Source organism: Ahaetulla prasina, chromosome 3 (assembly GCF_028640845.1).
Source record: "Ahaetulla prasina isolate Xishuangbanna chromosome 3, ASM2864084v1, whole genome shotgun sequence".
Lineage (NCBI taxonomy): Eukaryota > Metazoa > Chordata > Lepidosauria > Squamata > Colubridae > Ahaetulla > Ahaetulla prasina.
In genome coordinates, this window is record NC_080541.1 from 179,523,185 (window position 1) to 179,541,370 (window position 18,186).

Below are 18,186 nucleotides of genomic sequence, written 5' to 3' on the forward strand. Positions count from 1 at the left end.
AGCCAAAGGGGATTTTTTTTTCTCCAGATTTAAGAGACGCCTCTCGATGCCTTAACGGTCCGTTTCCGAAATTTGTAGCTCTGGACTTATTCCAATCATCGATTATTTCAATAAAGAAAAATAACTTGAGGTGTAAAGGGAAGAAACAGCCTGGAGTACAGGAGGGGTGTGTGTGTGGGTGTGTGTAAACCTGTGTGAATACAGTCTTTAGGATGTTTTTTTTTAACTATCCCCCATCACCACTACAAGAGAGTAAAGGTAAAGGTTCCCCTCGCACATAAGTGCGAGGCGTTCCCGACTCCAGGGGGTGGTGCTCGTCTCCGTTTCAAAGTACTAGTAGTGGTTTAATTTTAACACTTTCCAAGAAGATAACCGTCTTTATGAAATAACCTGAGATTATTGAGTCTGCCATTTGCACCTCTATAACTGTCTGGTTTGGTTCTGCAACCCAGCAAGACAGACACAGATTTCAGAGGATAATTAGAACTGCAGAAAAAACCATGAATACCAACCTGCCTTCCATTGAGGACCTGTATACTACACGAGTCAAAAAGAAGGCTGTGAAAATATTTACAGACCCCTCGCATCTTGGACACAAACTATTTCAACTCCTATCCTCAAACGATGCTATAGAGCATTGCACACCAGAACAACTAGACACAAGAACAGTTTTTTTCCCCGGAACACCATCACTCTGCTAAACAAATAATTCTCTCAACACTGTCAAACTAGTTACTAAGTCTGCACTACTATTAATTTTCTCATCATTCCCATCACCCATCTCCTTCCACTTATGACTGTAATTTTGTTGCTTGTACCCTTATGATTTATATTGATATTGTTTCCTGATTGCTTATTTGAACCCTATGACTATCATTAAGTGTTGTACCTTATTATGATTCTTGATTAAGGTATCTTTTCTTTTATGTACACTGCGAGCTTATGCACCAAGACAAATTCCTTGTGTATCCAATCATACTTGGCCAATAAAAAATTCTATTCTATTCTGTTCTGAAATTATGCAGGCAAACATCCTCGCCAAGACCTACAGAGAAAACCAACAGAAGGATCTTTGTTATTAACTAGCAATATGACACACTGTAAGAATCTGAACTAGAGTCTTGGGGGAGGGGGTGGGAAGGGAAATGTTTTGTTAAGAGTTTCTCTGAAAAGAGTAGAGCTCAGAGTCAAAACCAAAATTAAATATGGCACAATTTCCCTGAAATTTATTAAAATTGTAATTAATACAACTCTAAGTCATGTCTTGAATAACTTTTCACTGATTTCTGTCATATAGATATGATAGGCACATGTATATGTGTGAGTGTGACTGCTTATAACATACACATACACATACACATACACATACACACACACTCATTTGTATGTGTATATATGTGTGTGTGTGTGTATGTATACACACACACACACTGACATTTGGGGAAGGATAAATCATAGTAGGTTTATCTCAAGGAAATCCTTAAGATTTGAAAACTGATCCAGCTGAAGCATCTGATGCTGATCCAAGAAATCTTATGTAATGAAATAAATAAGTGAAATTAATAATAGAAAAATATTTAAATGGAACAATAAAATGTGTCAGATGTCATGGATTCTCTGTTGGTCACACATATCTGTTATCTAGAAATTGAAAATGTAACTTGAACTTCCTGGATTAAATCCAGATATTCAGGTTTTTGTTTCTTTCCTGTTTAAAAAAATGAAATTTACATACTGACTGGTTTCCAGAAAGTTGTTATGAAATCTTAACTTTCCTATTTCTAGGCCTCTTGATTTCCTTCCGCCTCTCTTCCTTCTGCTTAATAACTTGAGACAACTATGACCTGGATTACTAAGAATATCCACAGACATCTATTTTTCTTTTATCCCAGAAATAGAGGGTTGATTAATTGTGCAATTTGCCCACTCACCCCAAAATTACCCCCAACCTAATCTTCAGATCATCTTTTACAGTCTGATACCATTTTGGTAGGGAGGGAAGGGAGACAGAAGAGAGACAGAAAACACAACCCAAAATCTGGACTGTAGCACAACTTTGCAAGGCTATTTGGAAATCTGTGAACTGATTCTCCATCATGACCACCCTGGCCATTTCATTATCTGTGGCAAAACACTGTTCTGCAAAAATAAGTATCTGCTTCTGGGCAATCATTTAAAGGAAATAATTTTCATCTTAAGGCAACACTGAACTCAAAAACATTCATACATTTTGTCTGTCCAAGCCCACCTTTTCTCTTCACACTAGTCCACTGACTTGTATCAAAATTAGGGACTGTAAACAGAGATATTACTGGTTAATGCAAATCCACCTGAGCAGGTTAGGCAAGATGGAGATGTGGTTGCAAGAACAGCAAAGATACAGAAACATAGTTTTGATATTGCTTCAGCAAAATGCAATTATGCTATCAACAAAAGTCATTCTCATTTAAGGTTGACCTGTCAAGACCTGATTGCACTGCTACCTCTCGTTGACTCTTCTGCCTCTGCCTCCCTAAAGCCATTGTCTGAGAAAATGCCAGAATCATTTTTTTTAACCTTATTTGGACATGAAGCTCTGAGGTTTTGTCAGCCTTCAAGGTAGACAGTCTAGGAAGTCAATGCTCTTTACCATAGGTCAGAAGTACTTTGATTGTAATGCTATAGCAGCAGAATCTCGCATGTCTGAATATACTTTAGAGACATGATAGCAGTGTTATCTGTTATCATGGGGAGACATGATAGCAGTGTTCCAATATCTCCGGGGTTGCCACAAAGAAGAGGGAGTCGGGCTGTTCTCCAAAGCACCGGAGGGTAGAACAAGAAGCAATGGGTGGAAACTGATCAAGGAAAGAAGCAACTTAGAACTAAGGAGAAATTTCCTGACAGTTAGAACAATTAATCAGTGGAACGACTTGCCTGCAGAAGTTGTGAATGCTCCAACACTGGAAATTTTTAAGAAAATGTTGGATAACCATCTGACTGAGATGGTGTAGTGTTTCCTGCCTGGGCAGGGGGTTGGACTAGAAGGCCTCCAAGGTCCCTTCCAACTCTGTTGTTATATTATATATTATATTACTTCTCCCTCCCTCCCTTTATCTTTGTGTGAATTAGAGAGGGGCTTGTCTGAGATGTTTAAAGTCTGTATTCTTAGAGGAAAGCAAAAGCATCTAATTGCATCAGTCCAGGATTTTCAAGATCCATTTTCTTTGCAAAAATATCAAGTAACCAAAATCCCACCCCCATCCTTCAATGATCTCCCTTGAAAAGAAAACCAGATCCAGCTGATATATCAGTAATTTAGCTCTCTGTTTAACAATCACAACTTAAACCGTAACAGTACAAATTTTACATCTGAGTAAACCATTCTTAAAGATTTTGCAGTCCAAATGAATTTAGCCGAATCACTCTTGATCCAAAGGTATCACATGGAGTCTGCACCATGAGATAATATCTGACAGAGACTGAAAAATAGAAGAGAGATGCCAATGAACTTTAGTTCATAAAGTTATTGAAAAAAATATCTCTTGGGACATTTCTTTTTATTTTCCAATTCTGAGGAAAAGAAACGACACAAGTGGAGAGTGACTATGTCCTTACGTTAGAATTTAAATAGAGGAAGTGTTTGATAAGTATTTAGATGTATAGTCAATGTATCCCCATCACTGTGGCAGCCTTATGTGCTTGCTTGGGGTCTATCATATTGTCTGGTCACAACCACTGTGATTTATAAAACTGTTTATGGTCAATTGCATTTTACAAATTCAGCAAACTGATTTATTTTATAAATTATAGTTAAGAAATCTTGCCTTATGACAATATATAAATTAGGTAATATTGGGATAATTTATTGGTTGATTTCAACCTCTGAAGTTTTAAACATGGTTTGTGACTGATTCTGATAGTGTTTAATATATCATACTTTAGTGTAATGTACAGTCAAAATCATTGTGGCTTCAAGTTGTGGGTGTCGTGCTCTTATCCTCCACAGCTACATTGCATTCCCCAGAAAAATTGTGTTTGATTAAGGAGCATGCATTTACCATCCATTCAGATGGGTGGTAAATGCATGCTCCTCACATACTCCAAAGTATTGTGCAATCCTATTTATTTGTCATCCTGAATCCTTTCAACTTCTGCATTGCTAATAAACAATATTCTAGTTTAGGTTTAGGATGTTTTTTTGTTATTGACAAGTTATACATTTTTCAGGTAGTGAAATTGGACTGGACTGTGGTGAAAGAAATATTCTGATTTTGCTTGACTTGCTTTGGAGAACTTTCCATTTAATCCAGACATTTGCTGAATTTATTTGAATTAACCAATTGGTTCCAGGTCAGTAGTGGGTTCCACTTACCTTCGCTACTGGTTCAGAATTGTGAGCGCGTGTGCGTGCACTTGCTTTGCTCATGTGTGGCACTTCTGCACATGTGCAGAAGGTTCTGTGCATGCGCAGAGCATCCATGATGACATCTGGATGGGTGGGCGGAGCCTCCTGCCGCCACCACTACTGGGGCGAACCAGTAGAAACTCACCACTGATCCAGGACTCAGCTAAATTCGACACAATTCTTTACTAGTTTTTAGTGAGATGTCTAAGTCACCGTCTCTTAACTTACTTCTAACATCTTTACAAGGTGTCAATGTCCACTTAGAAAGGGAAAACAAATGAGTAAAGGAGACCATGTAAGGTCCTTAAAAATTAAGGCAGCATCCTTTGGAGAAGAAAATATGTACTTGAGTTTTGTACATGTCTATGCACAGAAATAAACATTGTTCACATAACATTCTTGAATCATAAAGTACCCAACCTCATTTACATGTCAATTTAGCAAATTGTGCGAATTCACTCCATATGGTTATTTTATTCTTCTGGTTATGTTGTGCAAAGCCACAACACCGGATTGAGTTAAATGACGTTTCTTTAAACTATGTGTGGTACCAGCCTCTAAATGCAATAGTGACTTACCTAAAAATCTTCCAAGTTTACATTATCAGTGAACAAAACTATTTTGAAAAATTGCTTTTAAAAATGCATCTATTTTCATCCAAGCAACCATTTCCTGAAATTTTCTATTTTTACCAGCATTTCTGCAAATGTTACAATTTTTCTCATTAGAATCAGATTAGGAGAATCATGATTTTATGTTTCGAATTTCTTATTGGTCAAGTTCTATAACTGTGAATAGGTCATAAAGTTTTAGATTTAATTTTCATATTTCAGTTTGTTTCAAAACTTAACTGCAAATCATATGTGCTCTATTCCAAGTCGTGATATTTCACTACCTCTGTAACTCCATCTTCTGGTCATTACTGGTACAGTATTTTGCCATTTCCCTCCCCCCCAAAAAAAACCTTTGTCTCTCCCTTTTACTATTTATGAAAGTTTTAATTTGTGAAACATTTCCCAATTTGTATATAGTATTGCTTTTATAGTTGGAGTATTAAGAATAAGCCCTAAGCTACTTGCATGAGTCTGCAATACCACAACTGATTTGAACTCAATATCAGCCCTTTAACTCCAAACATGACCGTTTGCAAAATAACAATAGAATGGTAGTAACTGCTACACAGATTGTCAATATAATCATATAGCAAATGAAGGAAGTTACATTAGTATAAGGTTGAGTTTATCATAGTAGGTAGTTAATAGTTTCAAGACAATGGCTTACTTGCCCAATAAAGTACATGGAAATCTACCTATTGGTAGCAGAGCTCAGTCTTTGTGTGAATGCAGACTTGAATTCATGTACTGAGATATTCAGATGACAAGGTCAGGTAGTATAGGAATCATGGAGAGGCACTGCCAATTACGTATGGAGATTCTCAGTCATCCAGGTCAATGGTTGTCCCACAGGTCCTTTTGCAAGAGGCAACTGGACTTTCTGGTTTTTCTTGAAGACCTTTCACTTCTTATCCAAGAAGCTTCTCCAGCTTTAAAGAGGCTTCATGGATAAGAAGCAAAACATCTTCAAAGAAAAACCAGAAAGTCTAGTTGCCCCTTGAAAAAAGCACCTTTGAGACACTGCCAATTAGATTATACCAGTGTTTCTCAACCTTGGCCCCTTGAAGGTGGGTGGACTTTAACTCCCAGAATTCCCCAGATAGCAAAGCTGGCTGAGGAATTGTAGGAATTGAAGTCCACCCATCTTCAAGGGGACAAGATTGAAAGACATTGCATTAGACAATATTGGTCTATACCAGTAGACATGAAGCCTGACCAATGATTTGACAACCACTATTATCTTGCAACTATTTGAAAAAGGGATTCAGACCTGCCCTAATATTCCCTTATCCCCATTAGCAATAGTACCTACAATGGTGTGTAACAAGTTTGTTTTCTTCAGCTGCCTGGAAGCCTCTGTCCATGTTACTCAATTTCTTTTCAACTTGGAAAGAAGTGATTCATGATCCTTTTTCTTACCTGGTTAAAATCTCTTGGTATGAATGATTTCTGGAGGGAGGCATTCATAGCAAGATAGTTAATAGATATCTACACATTCATTTGCTTCTCCTTGAAGTTTTAACAGCACCCTTAAATAGGGCATGGCACAAGTTGATCACCAATAGGTAGAAATCCAGGCTTTTGTTTTGTTTTTATTACCATGCTTGTTTTCTTATGTAAGCAAATTATTTCCTGTATCTAGCACTTTTTGTGTGTGTAGGTATTCATTAGGACCATTCAGAGCAGCATATATGCAGACCTTCACATGGATTAAGGAAAACAGCCTATCTCCCAATCCCTTTGCCCTGTGTAGAAATACTCCAGAAGCATTAGAAGGGCAATACTTCCTCTTTATGTTAATCATCCTCTCCAAGAAAAGACTTACAGGTGTGTGAAGGAGCTATTAAATTCAAGCTTAATTTTTTTTTAAAAAAACTACAATTTTGGCCTCTAGAGAATGAACGCTCCTTCTTCAAAATCCACCCTTGGAGAAAAAATGATTTTTATGAACTGCCTGGAAGCCAAGCAAGGTGGGGGAAATTGTTTCAATCAGAAATACAAAGACTCAGTTTACTTAAATAATCTTTAATGGTGGATCATGCTCTTATTTCCAGAAGATTTCTAACAGCACAGACAAGCATAAGAATTTCATCCAAGGTACATAAAATAGCCAAGTGAGAGGATGATACATGTGATTGCTAAAGGAATACCAGCTTGAATTCTGACACCAAAGCAAAAACTAACATGATGTACCAATAGGCAGTTTAATGGCAAGGAGAAAGGAAGAAAATGAGAGATAAAGCAGGGAGGCAGTTTATGTTCCATTTCAGTTCAACTGATTATCCCATTTCTTCCTGGAACATGTGTTGGACCAAACCCTTAGATTAACAAGGCATCCATGCTGGCTGAAACAAATGCAAGACAGCTCTATTGCAAAACAGCTTGGGAGACAGCAATGGGGGAGGGGGGAGGGGAGGCAATTACCATGCTGTGCCATGAAGGTGAAACTAGGCAGACTTTAAAGAATGGCTCCTTTTTCTTGGATGTGTGACCCTCCAAATAATGACACAAACTATAACAAAATGCTTCTTCCACAAATAACATGAAAAAAGCAACCTATTTAGTCTTGGTGCACTTCGTGAATATCTTTAAGCAGACATCTGTTATGACCCTCAGAATTTGGCCACAGCCACCTAGAGCAGTTTTCACTTCTGACTGTGCTGGAGCACAACTTCATGCAGCCACACTGGTTCAGGATTATGGGCGCTTTAGTCTAACACATCTGGAGAATGGCAAGTTGAGGTAGTCAAAATTTAGAAGGAGGGCATCACAAGCTTCTGGTTCACTTTAGAACAGGGGTCTCCAACCTTGGCAACTTTAAGACTTGTGGACTTCAACTCCCAGAGTTCCTCAGCCAGCAATGCCTGCTGAAGAATTCTGGGAGTTGAAGTCCACAAGTCTTAAAGTTGCCAAGGTTGGAGACCCCTGCTTTAGAAGCATTCTTTGCTATCTACTCACCTCAAGTTTAACAAATGTATTTTCCTTCGTACTGGATCCACTTGCAATAGTAAGATTGCATGTTACTGCAGCAACTGGGAGCAAGAACTGGGGAACTGACTGGCTTTTTTATAGAGATAACATTTGTCTAAAAAACCTGAAGAGAGTCAGCAAAGTTGGTTTCCTGCCTCAGGAGAGAGGCCCACAAGCGATTTCCAAATGATGACTGATGGCACAACAACCATTAATAGGATGACAATAGCCCACTAGTATTAAAAGTAGCACATGAGCATCAAAAGCTGCCAGAAAGAGACAGACAGAGGGAGGGAGGGAGGGAAGGAAGGAGAGGGGGGAGGTCAAGTATAACAAGCAGTTTGAATCTGCTGCATTCTAACCAGTCCAAAACGATTTTCATCTCCCAGGAGTTTCTACATCTGACATCAGACATGGCTGCCAGACATGGTGGGAATGATCCCCCAACATAGGGAACCCTCCCCCCAAAACCCCCAAACTTTAAAACAGCTGAAGGAAGAAGCCATCCAAAAACCGGGGCAACACTGCCAGAGTGTATAAACTCTTCTCCCATAGATAATGATTCTGCTCTAACACCCCCTCCTCCTGTAACTGCACCATTAACTCTGTAGGGAACAAAATGCTATCATTCCTGAGCTAGTAGCAACTTTGGGAAAGTAGATTAGACCCAATAAATGGCTTAATGCAACTCCAGGTATCTTCCTACACCAATTGCTGATGAGTGTCACTGATCCAACCAAGCCTTAACATTACTTAAAAGTTTGCTTTAAAAACAACTGATCTCAGATGTCCTTCATCATCTCCATTTTGAACCTGATATATAATTAATAACGAACATAATAATTTCTCCTAAACTCCTTTCATGCTAGGCAGGTATCTTGGCTCCAAGGCTTTCTTCCAGGAGTTACTTCATTTTTTCAGTGCCCGAATCATCTTCAATCTCCTTGCTACATTAATAACTACATCAAACGTCTTTTATAATACTTGGTTGTAGAGGGAGACCAAGAGTTTTACAAAAGATACAGAACAAAACGTTTAAAAACCCAGAATTTGGCATGCTAACAACAATACCTCTATTATCTCAAGTCCACTTTGTCCCTGACAGTGCAGTTGTTTACCTTTAAAGCATGGAGGGAATCAAAGGTTAGTGCTTTCCCTGAGCCGAAAAAGACAAACGTTATTGGGCTTTAAAGGAAGTGAAATCTGTCCTGTGCCCCACTTCATACTAGAGAGTCCTTCTCAATCTTGACAACATTAAGATGTCTAGACCAGGGGTCTCCAGCCTTGGTCTCTTTAAGACTTGTGGACTTCAACTCCCAGAGTCCCTCAGCCAGCAAAGCTGGCTGAGGAACTCTGGGAGTTGAAGTCCACAAGTCTTAAAGAGACCAAGGTTGGAGACCCCTGATCTAGATGTCATGACTTTAAGATGTCATGCTGGCTGGGGAATTCTGGGCGTTAAAGTCAAGGTTGAAAAACACCATGCTGGAGCTTAACACTGAAAAATAGAGGCTCTTGCCTGGTGGGATTGACCACAATGCTCTGCCCTGCAGGACTGGTTCCAGCCTCTCAGAGATGCTTGACCAGCCAATGGGAACCCCTTGAAACAAAAGCAAGGTAGAGCAAGGCATCCCCAAAAGACTTTGGCCCTGGCAGATGTTGCTCAGGATACATGTAGAGATGCCACCGGGCAAATGTATTCACATGTCAGGACTTCCAGAATTTATTCTGTACTGAACTGGCGTATGTTCCTTTCTACCTCTTTGGCCTTGACTCTCAAACAATCTGACCAGCCTTTCCATTCACACTACAGATGCTTTCCTTGGTTCCTGGGCCTGAATCTTGGAGACGCTTCTAACTATTCATCTTCCAGGAAGCCCCAGCCGATTACCAAGTGCAAAGAAATCATGGAAACATTTCCAAGAGATACCGAAGAAAACACACACACACACATACACATACACAACGGGAAAGTAGAAAAGTCTCTGGGATGAGGGAGGTGGATGATCAGGCTCTCTTTGCGCTCACATAACAGACGCAGCTTGTCGAGCCAGTGTGGGGCTTAAAGGGAGACCGATTATGAATGAGTCTCTTTCAGCAAGTATCCCGGATAGAGCTCATAGTCAGAAGGTCTTCTTCCTGGATGGTCTCCAGCATCTCTGTCTGCACAGCCTGGGTGATGAGAGTCAGTTCCTGGGAAAGTGTCTCATAGCGATAGGCTACCCGGATATCTGGCACATTGGTACGACGGATGTCATTGCCTTCTGGCCCCTCCTTCAGGTAGTTGGGTCCAAGCCAGTAGCTCTTCACCTGAGGAACAAAGGCAGAAATCGATGCAGGGTTAAGCCAAAGGACAGTCTATGTTTTCCACCTGGACATTCAAAGCCAAAAACATTAATGAAGGATATGGTATAATTCATAGTCACTCTGGGAGTGAAATGGGCAGTCTAAATTTAATAAATAAATAAACAAATCCTTAAAAAAAACCACAAGAACTAGCACCAACTATACCTCCCTCTCTACCTCTCTCACACATGCAAACTAATACATTCACTCATGGATTTTAAATTCTCACCTTATGTTGACTTTAGTGCTTCTCTGGACTTTTGCCTAGCAAAGAATTGCACAAATAGCTCAATAATATCCCCCACCCCCGGAAAAGCTACCCTTCATTCAGTCCATGAGAACAAGATACCTTAGTAGAGGCACAGTGGCCCTACAATGGCAAAGATAAAAGTCTTGAGATAGGCATTTCTGCTTTTTGCTCATTTGGAGTGGTTAAAACTATCAGAGAAAAGGCCTTAAATATCCATCTTATTCTTGCTGCTGCACATTAATGTGCTAAGTTTCACTGGGATTTTGATCAAGAGTGGAATGCCACCTGGAATTTTAAAAGATGTATCAAGGTGTAGTAGGTTTATCATGTCCTATTAATATAATTAATTCCCTGGCACCCACACACAACAAGCAGGCTGCCCTAAGCTTAGAACAAACCAATGATTTGGGGATGTAGAAACAGCCTTTGGGGGGGGAAACCTACAGAAAAATTAAAATCAATCTAATAAGGATTGAGCATAATAAGTGAGAACATAATGGCAGCTATTATGTACATGGGAGAAAGGAAGGCCGAAGAAAAAAGAGGCAAGGCAGATATTGGCATTCTGAACTCCCCCACTGCACTCTTTAAGACAAATTATTTTTGAACTTCATAATCAGGAGTGTGGCTACCTCACTGGTGAAAGGATCACATCTGCAGAGGTCTTTATATACAACCTCCCCAGCAGAGGTGGGTTTCAACAGGTTCTGACCAGTTCTGGAGAACCGGTAGTAAAAATTCTGAGTGTCCCCGCCCCCATCTATTCTCTTTCTCCCAAGTCCCAGCTGATCGGGGTGGGTGGGATTTTTGCAGTAACCTTTCCACCGAGTGGAGTGAGAATGGAGATTTTACAGTAACCTTCCCCTGCCATTCCCACCAAGCCACTCCCACCAAGCCATGCCACACCCACCAAGCCACACCCACAGAACTGGTAGTAAAAAAAATTGAAACCACCACTGCTCCCCAGCATAAATTGGATTCATTTCCAGCCTAATTTCCCAGAACTGCCATGACGCTTTTAGAACAAAGGCTGCTCTTTTGCTGCAGATGGAATCAAGGGAAGGGAGGCCTTAGATAGGGTCTCTTCTACATTAATCCTCAAGGGATCTCCTTCCCCTGAGTACAGACTTGGTTGAAGAGGAGGCTGCATGTAGGTGTTAAGTCTGAATAGGCTGGTTCAGATGAATAAGTCTCCGTAAATCCTTCTCCCCTTGAAATTCAGAGCATTATTTTGGGAAGCCTGAAGCCAATCCCTTTCAGAGAAGATTCTACATTACCTTGTGGGAGAAGCCACTCATGAGCACACTGTTCCGTGCAAGTTCACACATATCGCAGGAACTGAGCTTCCAAACCTGTGTGGCAATGCTGTACTCTTCCATCAAGGGTTCCTGGAAGCAATACTGTCAGTCAGACCCAGATACATGCAAGTAGAACATTTCCAAGTAGCAAAATAGGATACAGGACCGGCTTCAGCAACGTTAGTACATATCAAATTAGTTGTGCACAAAGTAAACTGTTTGCAGCAGGCAGCAACTGAGAAGTCCAGAGCAGGGGTGAAATGCTCCCGGTTCGGACCGGATCACACGATCCAGTAGCGATGGTGGTGGGTGGTTCGGAGAACCGGTAGCAAAAATCCCTCCCCCCCCCATGCCCAGCTGAGCCACGTAATCATCAGAGATTTTTGGTGTTTTTTTTTACTTTTTTCTTTGGCAAAAAAAATGCTTTTAAAAGTAAAAAAACAATAACTAATGATCACATGGCTCAGCTGGGATCGTCAGAGCCTTTTAAAATCATTATTTCTACAAGCTCTTCGGCTGAGTTGCCTGATCGTCAGAGGCTTTTTTTTTCTTTAAAAGGCAAAAAAAATGCTTTGAAAAGAAACCAAAAGCCTCTGACAATCAGGCAACTTAGCTGGGATCGTCAGAGCCTTTTAAAAGCATTTTTTTACAACCTCTTCGGCCAAAGAGCTTGTAGAAAAAATGCTTTTAAAAGTTAAAAAAAAAGTTGGCCATGCCCACCCAGTCACATTACCCCGCCCACCAAGCCACACCCACAGAACTGGTAGCAACAAATTTTACATTTCACCACTGGTCCAGAGCTATAAACTAGATTGAAAAGTGGAGAAGTATCACAGAAGAAGGCAACCACTTCCACACCAGGACAAAAATCCAACATCAGTAAGGAATGAAACAAGTTTACTTTTAATAGAAACTGAGCAGAAAACATTTCCATTATTTTATTTCCAACAGATAAATTGGAGAACAGTGTGTGCCTCGGAGAAGTGAAAGATATACAGGTAGTCCTTGACTTACGACCACAATTGAGGCCAATATTTCTGTTATTAAGTGAGACATTTGTGAAGTAAGTTTTGCACCATTTTACGACCTTTCTTGCCACAACTGTTAAGTGAATCACTGCAGTTGGTAAGTTGGTAACCCGGATGCTAAGTGAATCTGGCTTCCCGATTGACTTTGCTTGTCAGAAAGCTGTAAAAGGGGATCACATGACCTTGGGACACAGCTACGGTCATAAGCATGAACCAGCTGCCAAGCATCTGAATTTTGATCACCTGATCATGGGGCAGATATAAAAGACATACTTATTTATTTATTTATTTATTTATTTACATTTATATCCCGCCCTTCTCCGAAGACTCAGGGCGGCTTACATTGTGTAAGGCAATAGTCTCATCCTATTTGTATATTTATATACAAAGTCAACTTATTGCCCCCCCAATAATCTGGGTCCTCATTTTACCTACCTTATAAAGGATGGAAGGCTGAGTCAACCTTGGACCTGGTGGGACTCGAACCTGCAGTAATTGCAGGCAGCTGTGTTTAATAACAGGCTTCTTACAGCCTGAGCCACACCGCGACCCAAGTGAAAAATGGTCATAAATCACTTTTTCAGTGCTCTTGTAATTTTGAATGGTCACTAAATGAACTGTTGTAAGTCCAGGGCTACTTGTAAAACAGCTAAAACAACATCTTACTTTTCCAAAAACAGTTAGTTTTGGGGCGTCTGTCCCAAGCTGCCACAAATATTTCTACAGACTGAACCAAAGACAGCGTGTTCTACTTACACCATTTTTACTTTGGTTCTTGTGGCCAAAATTTGATCTTTGAGCCACTAGGTGGAGACATTTCAATTACACTGGACAAGGAAGATTTTGCTTCCTAACACTTTCCCTGTGTCTCATAGATGTTTGGCTGCTAATTACAAAAATAACCTGGAATTTAATCTATAATTTTTTTAGATATTTTTTGTTTTTACACAATGGCAATATACACCCTTCAGTACCTGTTGGCTATGATGCACACATGAAATAAAGACGAGAAAACATGGAACTGTTGTTGAAGCACATGCAGTAAACCAAGTACAACAGGGACATCTGCAGAGCAGTAGTGGGTTGCCCCCAGTTCAGACTGGTTCTTGCGAACTGGTAGTAAAACCGGTGGGAGGCTCCGCCCACTGACCTGAATGTTATCAGGAAGCTTCTGCGCATGTGCGTGAAGCTTGCACACAGTCCCGTTGTGAACCGGTAGCAAAGGTAACCCACCCCTGCTGCAAAGATCTAAAAGTGGCGGCTTTGCTGCTTGGAATGAAGCATTATGCAATTAACGTATGATACAGGCAAAGGAAAAACTTATACAGCTATGTTTTCTAATACTTTGCCACACTATATCAGCTAAAAAGAAGGGCATCCCTTGTGCCATCTTTCATTCCTTTGGGTCACACCTGCTACATGACACTCACCTTAGTGAAATGGAACTGCAGGGGGTCGTCTGTGGACAGGGAGACCATGAGGCCCCGTGATAGATACTCAGGTAGCGGATTACGATGGTAGCTTAAGAACAGGCTGTTATTGCTAAGTGGAGACATAGCAATGCCAATCTGAGCCAGGTAGTAGAGATACTGCAGCACCGGTGCCTAGAGAGAAACTCAATGTTAAGGCATGGGGTATCTCAAGCAAACACTGAGCCCCACCTAATGCTTGCTTCTGGATAAATATACATGGGTTCCCCATTCCTTCAATCCATTTGGAAGAGTCATGAATAAAACTCTTTCAAGAGACTGCAAGTATCACCAGCATGATCTATTCACATTCTCTTTTTAGGAGCATGGTGGCTCACGTAGTTACAGGGCACTGGGCTGACAATCAGCAAGCCCACATTTGAAACCCAAAGGCTGCCATGGGACAGGATGAGCTCCCGTCACTTGCTCCAGCTCCTGCTGACCTAGCATTTTGAAAGCATAACATTCACAAGTAACTAGACAGGTACCACTTCGGTGAGTACATTAATGTGGACAGGAAAGGAATCCCCAACTGGGCATCCCCCAGAGAATGGTGATGTCACCGGCTAACCCTTTCAACCCAGAAGCGTCTTGGTGCTTCTGACACGAGTGCGATGTGATTTTCTTTTTGCCTTCTGCCTAGGCTCCCACTGCATATTTACCACAACAGTAGCCTTTATCACAATACCCAAAGATATGTGGTGGTTTAAGCAGCAGCTTTGCTTCTAAGCAATGTTTCTGCTTCACCACCTATACAGGCATGTCCATGTTTTTAGATGTGGTATCAACTCATTTGCGTTCCCTTACCTTGCGGAGAAGGAGGCCATGAGATATGTTTTCTGACAGCATGAAACCCGACACAAGATGATGGATGGGTCCGGCCTCCCCACAGTGAGGTCGCAGCACGAAGGTGTGAAAGCCCCTCTTCCTAGGGAAAAAAAAGGAAAGCAAAATATACAGCTTAGTCAATCAAATGAATGGCATTTTGGAAAAGGAGAAGTCAAAAATCCTGGTAAAATGGGAAAGAGGAACAGGAATTAATGTCCAACTTACAGCACTAAAGATATGAAGCTGAAACATAGACCACAAGATCTGGGTACTTGAGGGTCTTAATGTGTTACTCTTATTACTAGAAAGGTGAGAAAAACCATTCAAGGCCCTAAAAACCATTCTGGAGCAGTCGCATATTCAGAAAAGGTGGGTGAGGAGGGAGATAAGAAGCAGACCACCTACCTACGCAGATGATTCAACACCACCATATTAGCATAGGTGTAATAAAGGTAATAGGAATATGGTGGGTTATCTTCTTCCATCCAATTGCCAGGTAAGGGACTGTCCATGTTGAAGATATGGTGTTCTGGCTTGGATTCATCGTCTACGCTATCAAAACCATCCACCTGCCCATTCAGAAACCAGAGGAAAGAAAGGGAGGGGTTGAAAATATGCCTGTGGATTTTGAAGCCTCTTGCAGCTTCATTCATTTTATGCAAACCAGCCAGAGTGATCATGTCAATTATTTAAGACTGATATATATCAACCATTCCGCTATATGCTAACTAAATGGTCTTCAGGATCAAGCATATACAAGAATCACATATATAACATTTGTCCTTCACTCTGCCCCAAATGCAGAGATACTATTAGCCATCCCTTTAAAAGTAAGGGGCGTGCATAAGAGCACCAGCCTGCCTACCGTCCCTGTTCTAATGTTCCCCTTAATTGTATTTATCTTATGTATGCAATTCATGCTTATACTTCTATATATTATCTAATATATACTCGACAAATAAATAAATAAAATAAAAATGTACTAGAAATTAGGGTTGTTTTTTCCAATATCCCTACTTACATGCTCCAAGAAGAGATGCAATTCTGGGTGGCTAGCAGGATTGATGGTGGCTTCAAAGAGAGGTAAGAAAATGTTCTCCAACATCTCCTGAAAGTTGGCCAACTGTTTCTTTGTTTTGTATACGTCACTGTTAAAAGTCAAGAAACAAGAAGCGACAGTGCTCCATCACACATAAATCTCTTCATTCCTCACAGTTGACAATTCTGTTCCTCAGACTTTGTTCTGACCTGACTGAGGGCTATAATTAGCAGTTGTGTAATGTGACACTCCATATACCCTGATTATTGGAAGAAGAGGGGAGTGGGTAGCATATTTTCTAGAACAGGCTCTCCAATCTTGGCAACTTTAAGACTTGTGGGCTTCAACTCAAAGCTGCAAAGCTGACTGAGGAACTCTGGAAGTTGAAGCCCACAAGTCTTAAAGTTGCCAAGATTGGAGACCCCTGTCCTAGAAGACTAAACTAGTTCATTTTCCCCCCTTCTGTTGTCAATGTATTAGGTGGTACCCAATTCCCTGTTCTCTGGGCAGAAAAATCTCAAGCTGCCCAGAGTCAGCTTGTAGGGGAGATGGACAGCATATAAATAATAAATAAGTAATTTTAATAAATAAATAAATATGTTGCCCAGTCAAATCGATTTTACTCTGGTACCACAAACACTTCTTCCCACGTCTCTGCCTTCTCTGGCATTAAAGTTACCACAGAAATGATGAACGAATACCCAAGTGTGCCTTGATCACACTTAAAATCAGCTGCTTTGTACTGAGGCTTGCACAGCTTCTGGGAATGAGAGTCAGATCACTCAAGTAATCCAACTGCTTCAGCAAATCCAATTCCCAACAGTTTTCACTGCAGATGTCACACAGCAGAGATGGTTGGAAGGAATAACTATCTTACACTCAAAGGTGCTTTTTTCCCCAAAGGTATGAAAAAGTTTTGCTTCTCATCCAACAAGGTTCTTCAGTCTTGAAATGAAGAAGCTTCTTGCATGAGAAGCAAAATGTTTTCAAGGGGAAAAAACACAAGAAAATCCAACTGCCTTTTGGAAAAAGCACCTTTGAGACCACTATGAACTGGATGCTTGAGAATCTCCAGTGATTCAGCAAGAGAATGAATGTTTTCGGAAAAGCGTGCAAGTTTGTATGGCCATTTATCAAATACTTTCAAAGTAGTTTTAGTCCTGGTACTTCTCTTGAGGTTGTGGGGAACAGATTTGCAACTGGCTCTTCCCCCATCCTCTGTTGTGGTCTGCCAGCAGCCTGCAGAGCTGGCAGCACAGTTGGACATGAGGAGGCTGAGGAGGAACATGGGCCAGTCCTGGAGTCTGGGGAAGGCTCGGATGAGGTCTCTGCGTTGAGGCAGAGAAAGGGCCATCTGGGAGGTAGAGTACGTGCTGCCTCCAGAGCCTCCAGAGTCGTACCTCAGCGAGGAAGAGGAACAGGGGGAGCCTGTTCCCAGTGTGCGCATGCGCAGAGCTGCCAGAAGGCCAAGAACAGTTAAAACAAAAGGGACGACTTGGGAGTAAGGCTTGGAGATGATTGGCCCCTCCCATAAGACTTAAAAGAGGAGCAAAGGCACATGAGCCCTTTGTAGGAAGCAACTTGTTAATTCTGTGCGGTTTAAAGTCTGAAGCTCTGTTTGATTCTGGACTCCATGTGGCTTTGCCAGTTAGGTCTTTGGCAGCGTGTCAAGGGAGATAAAGGTGGGTGATTATCAGCCTTATGCCGAAGGACTCTTTACAACTATTTGGGACCCATCTGTGAATGAACAGAATTCACAACTGTTGAAATTAAAGAGGTTTTGGGGACTACTCATGTGTTTTACCGACTCAGGAAGCCTAGGTCAGAACATCCTCCCTCCCCTGACGCCACCAACAAAGGGGTGGTATTTTTCTGAACAGTAGACAGAAATCTGTTGCAACCCTTTCCAATTCAGATGTTCCACTACCTAACTAGATACGGTAACATCATCAGTGCAAGT

At 41.0% G+C, this 18,186-nt stretch overlaps 1 protein-coding gene across 12 annotated transcripts in view; it reads right to left on the reverse strand.

Moving 5' to 3' along the window:
- Positions 1–9,327: 9,327 nt before the first annotated feature.
- AMPD2 (adenosine monophosphate deaminase 2) overlaps positions 9,328–18,186 on the reverse strand; it is a 66,318-nt gene continuing 57,459 nt past the window's right edge. For 7 of the 12 annotated variants that reach the window (XM_058178073.1, XM_058178064.1, XM_058178070.1 and 4 more), the window contains 6 exons: positions 16,209–16,335; positions 15,593–15,756; positions 15,167–15,287; positions 14,321–14,494; positions 11,842–11,952; positions 9,329–10,278 (listed from right to left, as the gene is read on the reverse strand). In XM_058178073.1, the coding sequence (XP_058034056.1) occupies positions 10,063–10,278; positions 11,842–11,952; positions 14,321–14,494; positions 15,167–15,287; positions 15,593–15,756; positions 16,209–16,335 (913 nt within the window). In that variant the 3' untranslated portion in view covers positions 9,329–10,062. Of the gene's footprint in view, positions 10,279–11,841; positions 11,953–14,320; positions 14,495–15,166; positions 15,288–15,592; positions 15,757–16,208; positions 16,336–18,186 lie in introns of all 12 variants that reach the window. The other 5 variants (XM_058178066.1, XM_058178065.1, XM_058178067.1 and 2 more) reach the window with 2 other exon arrangements.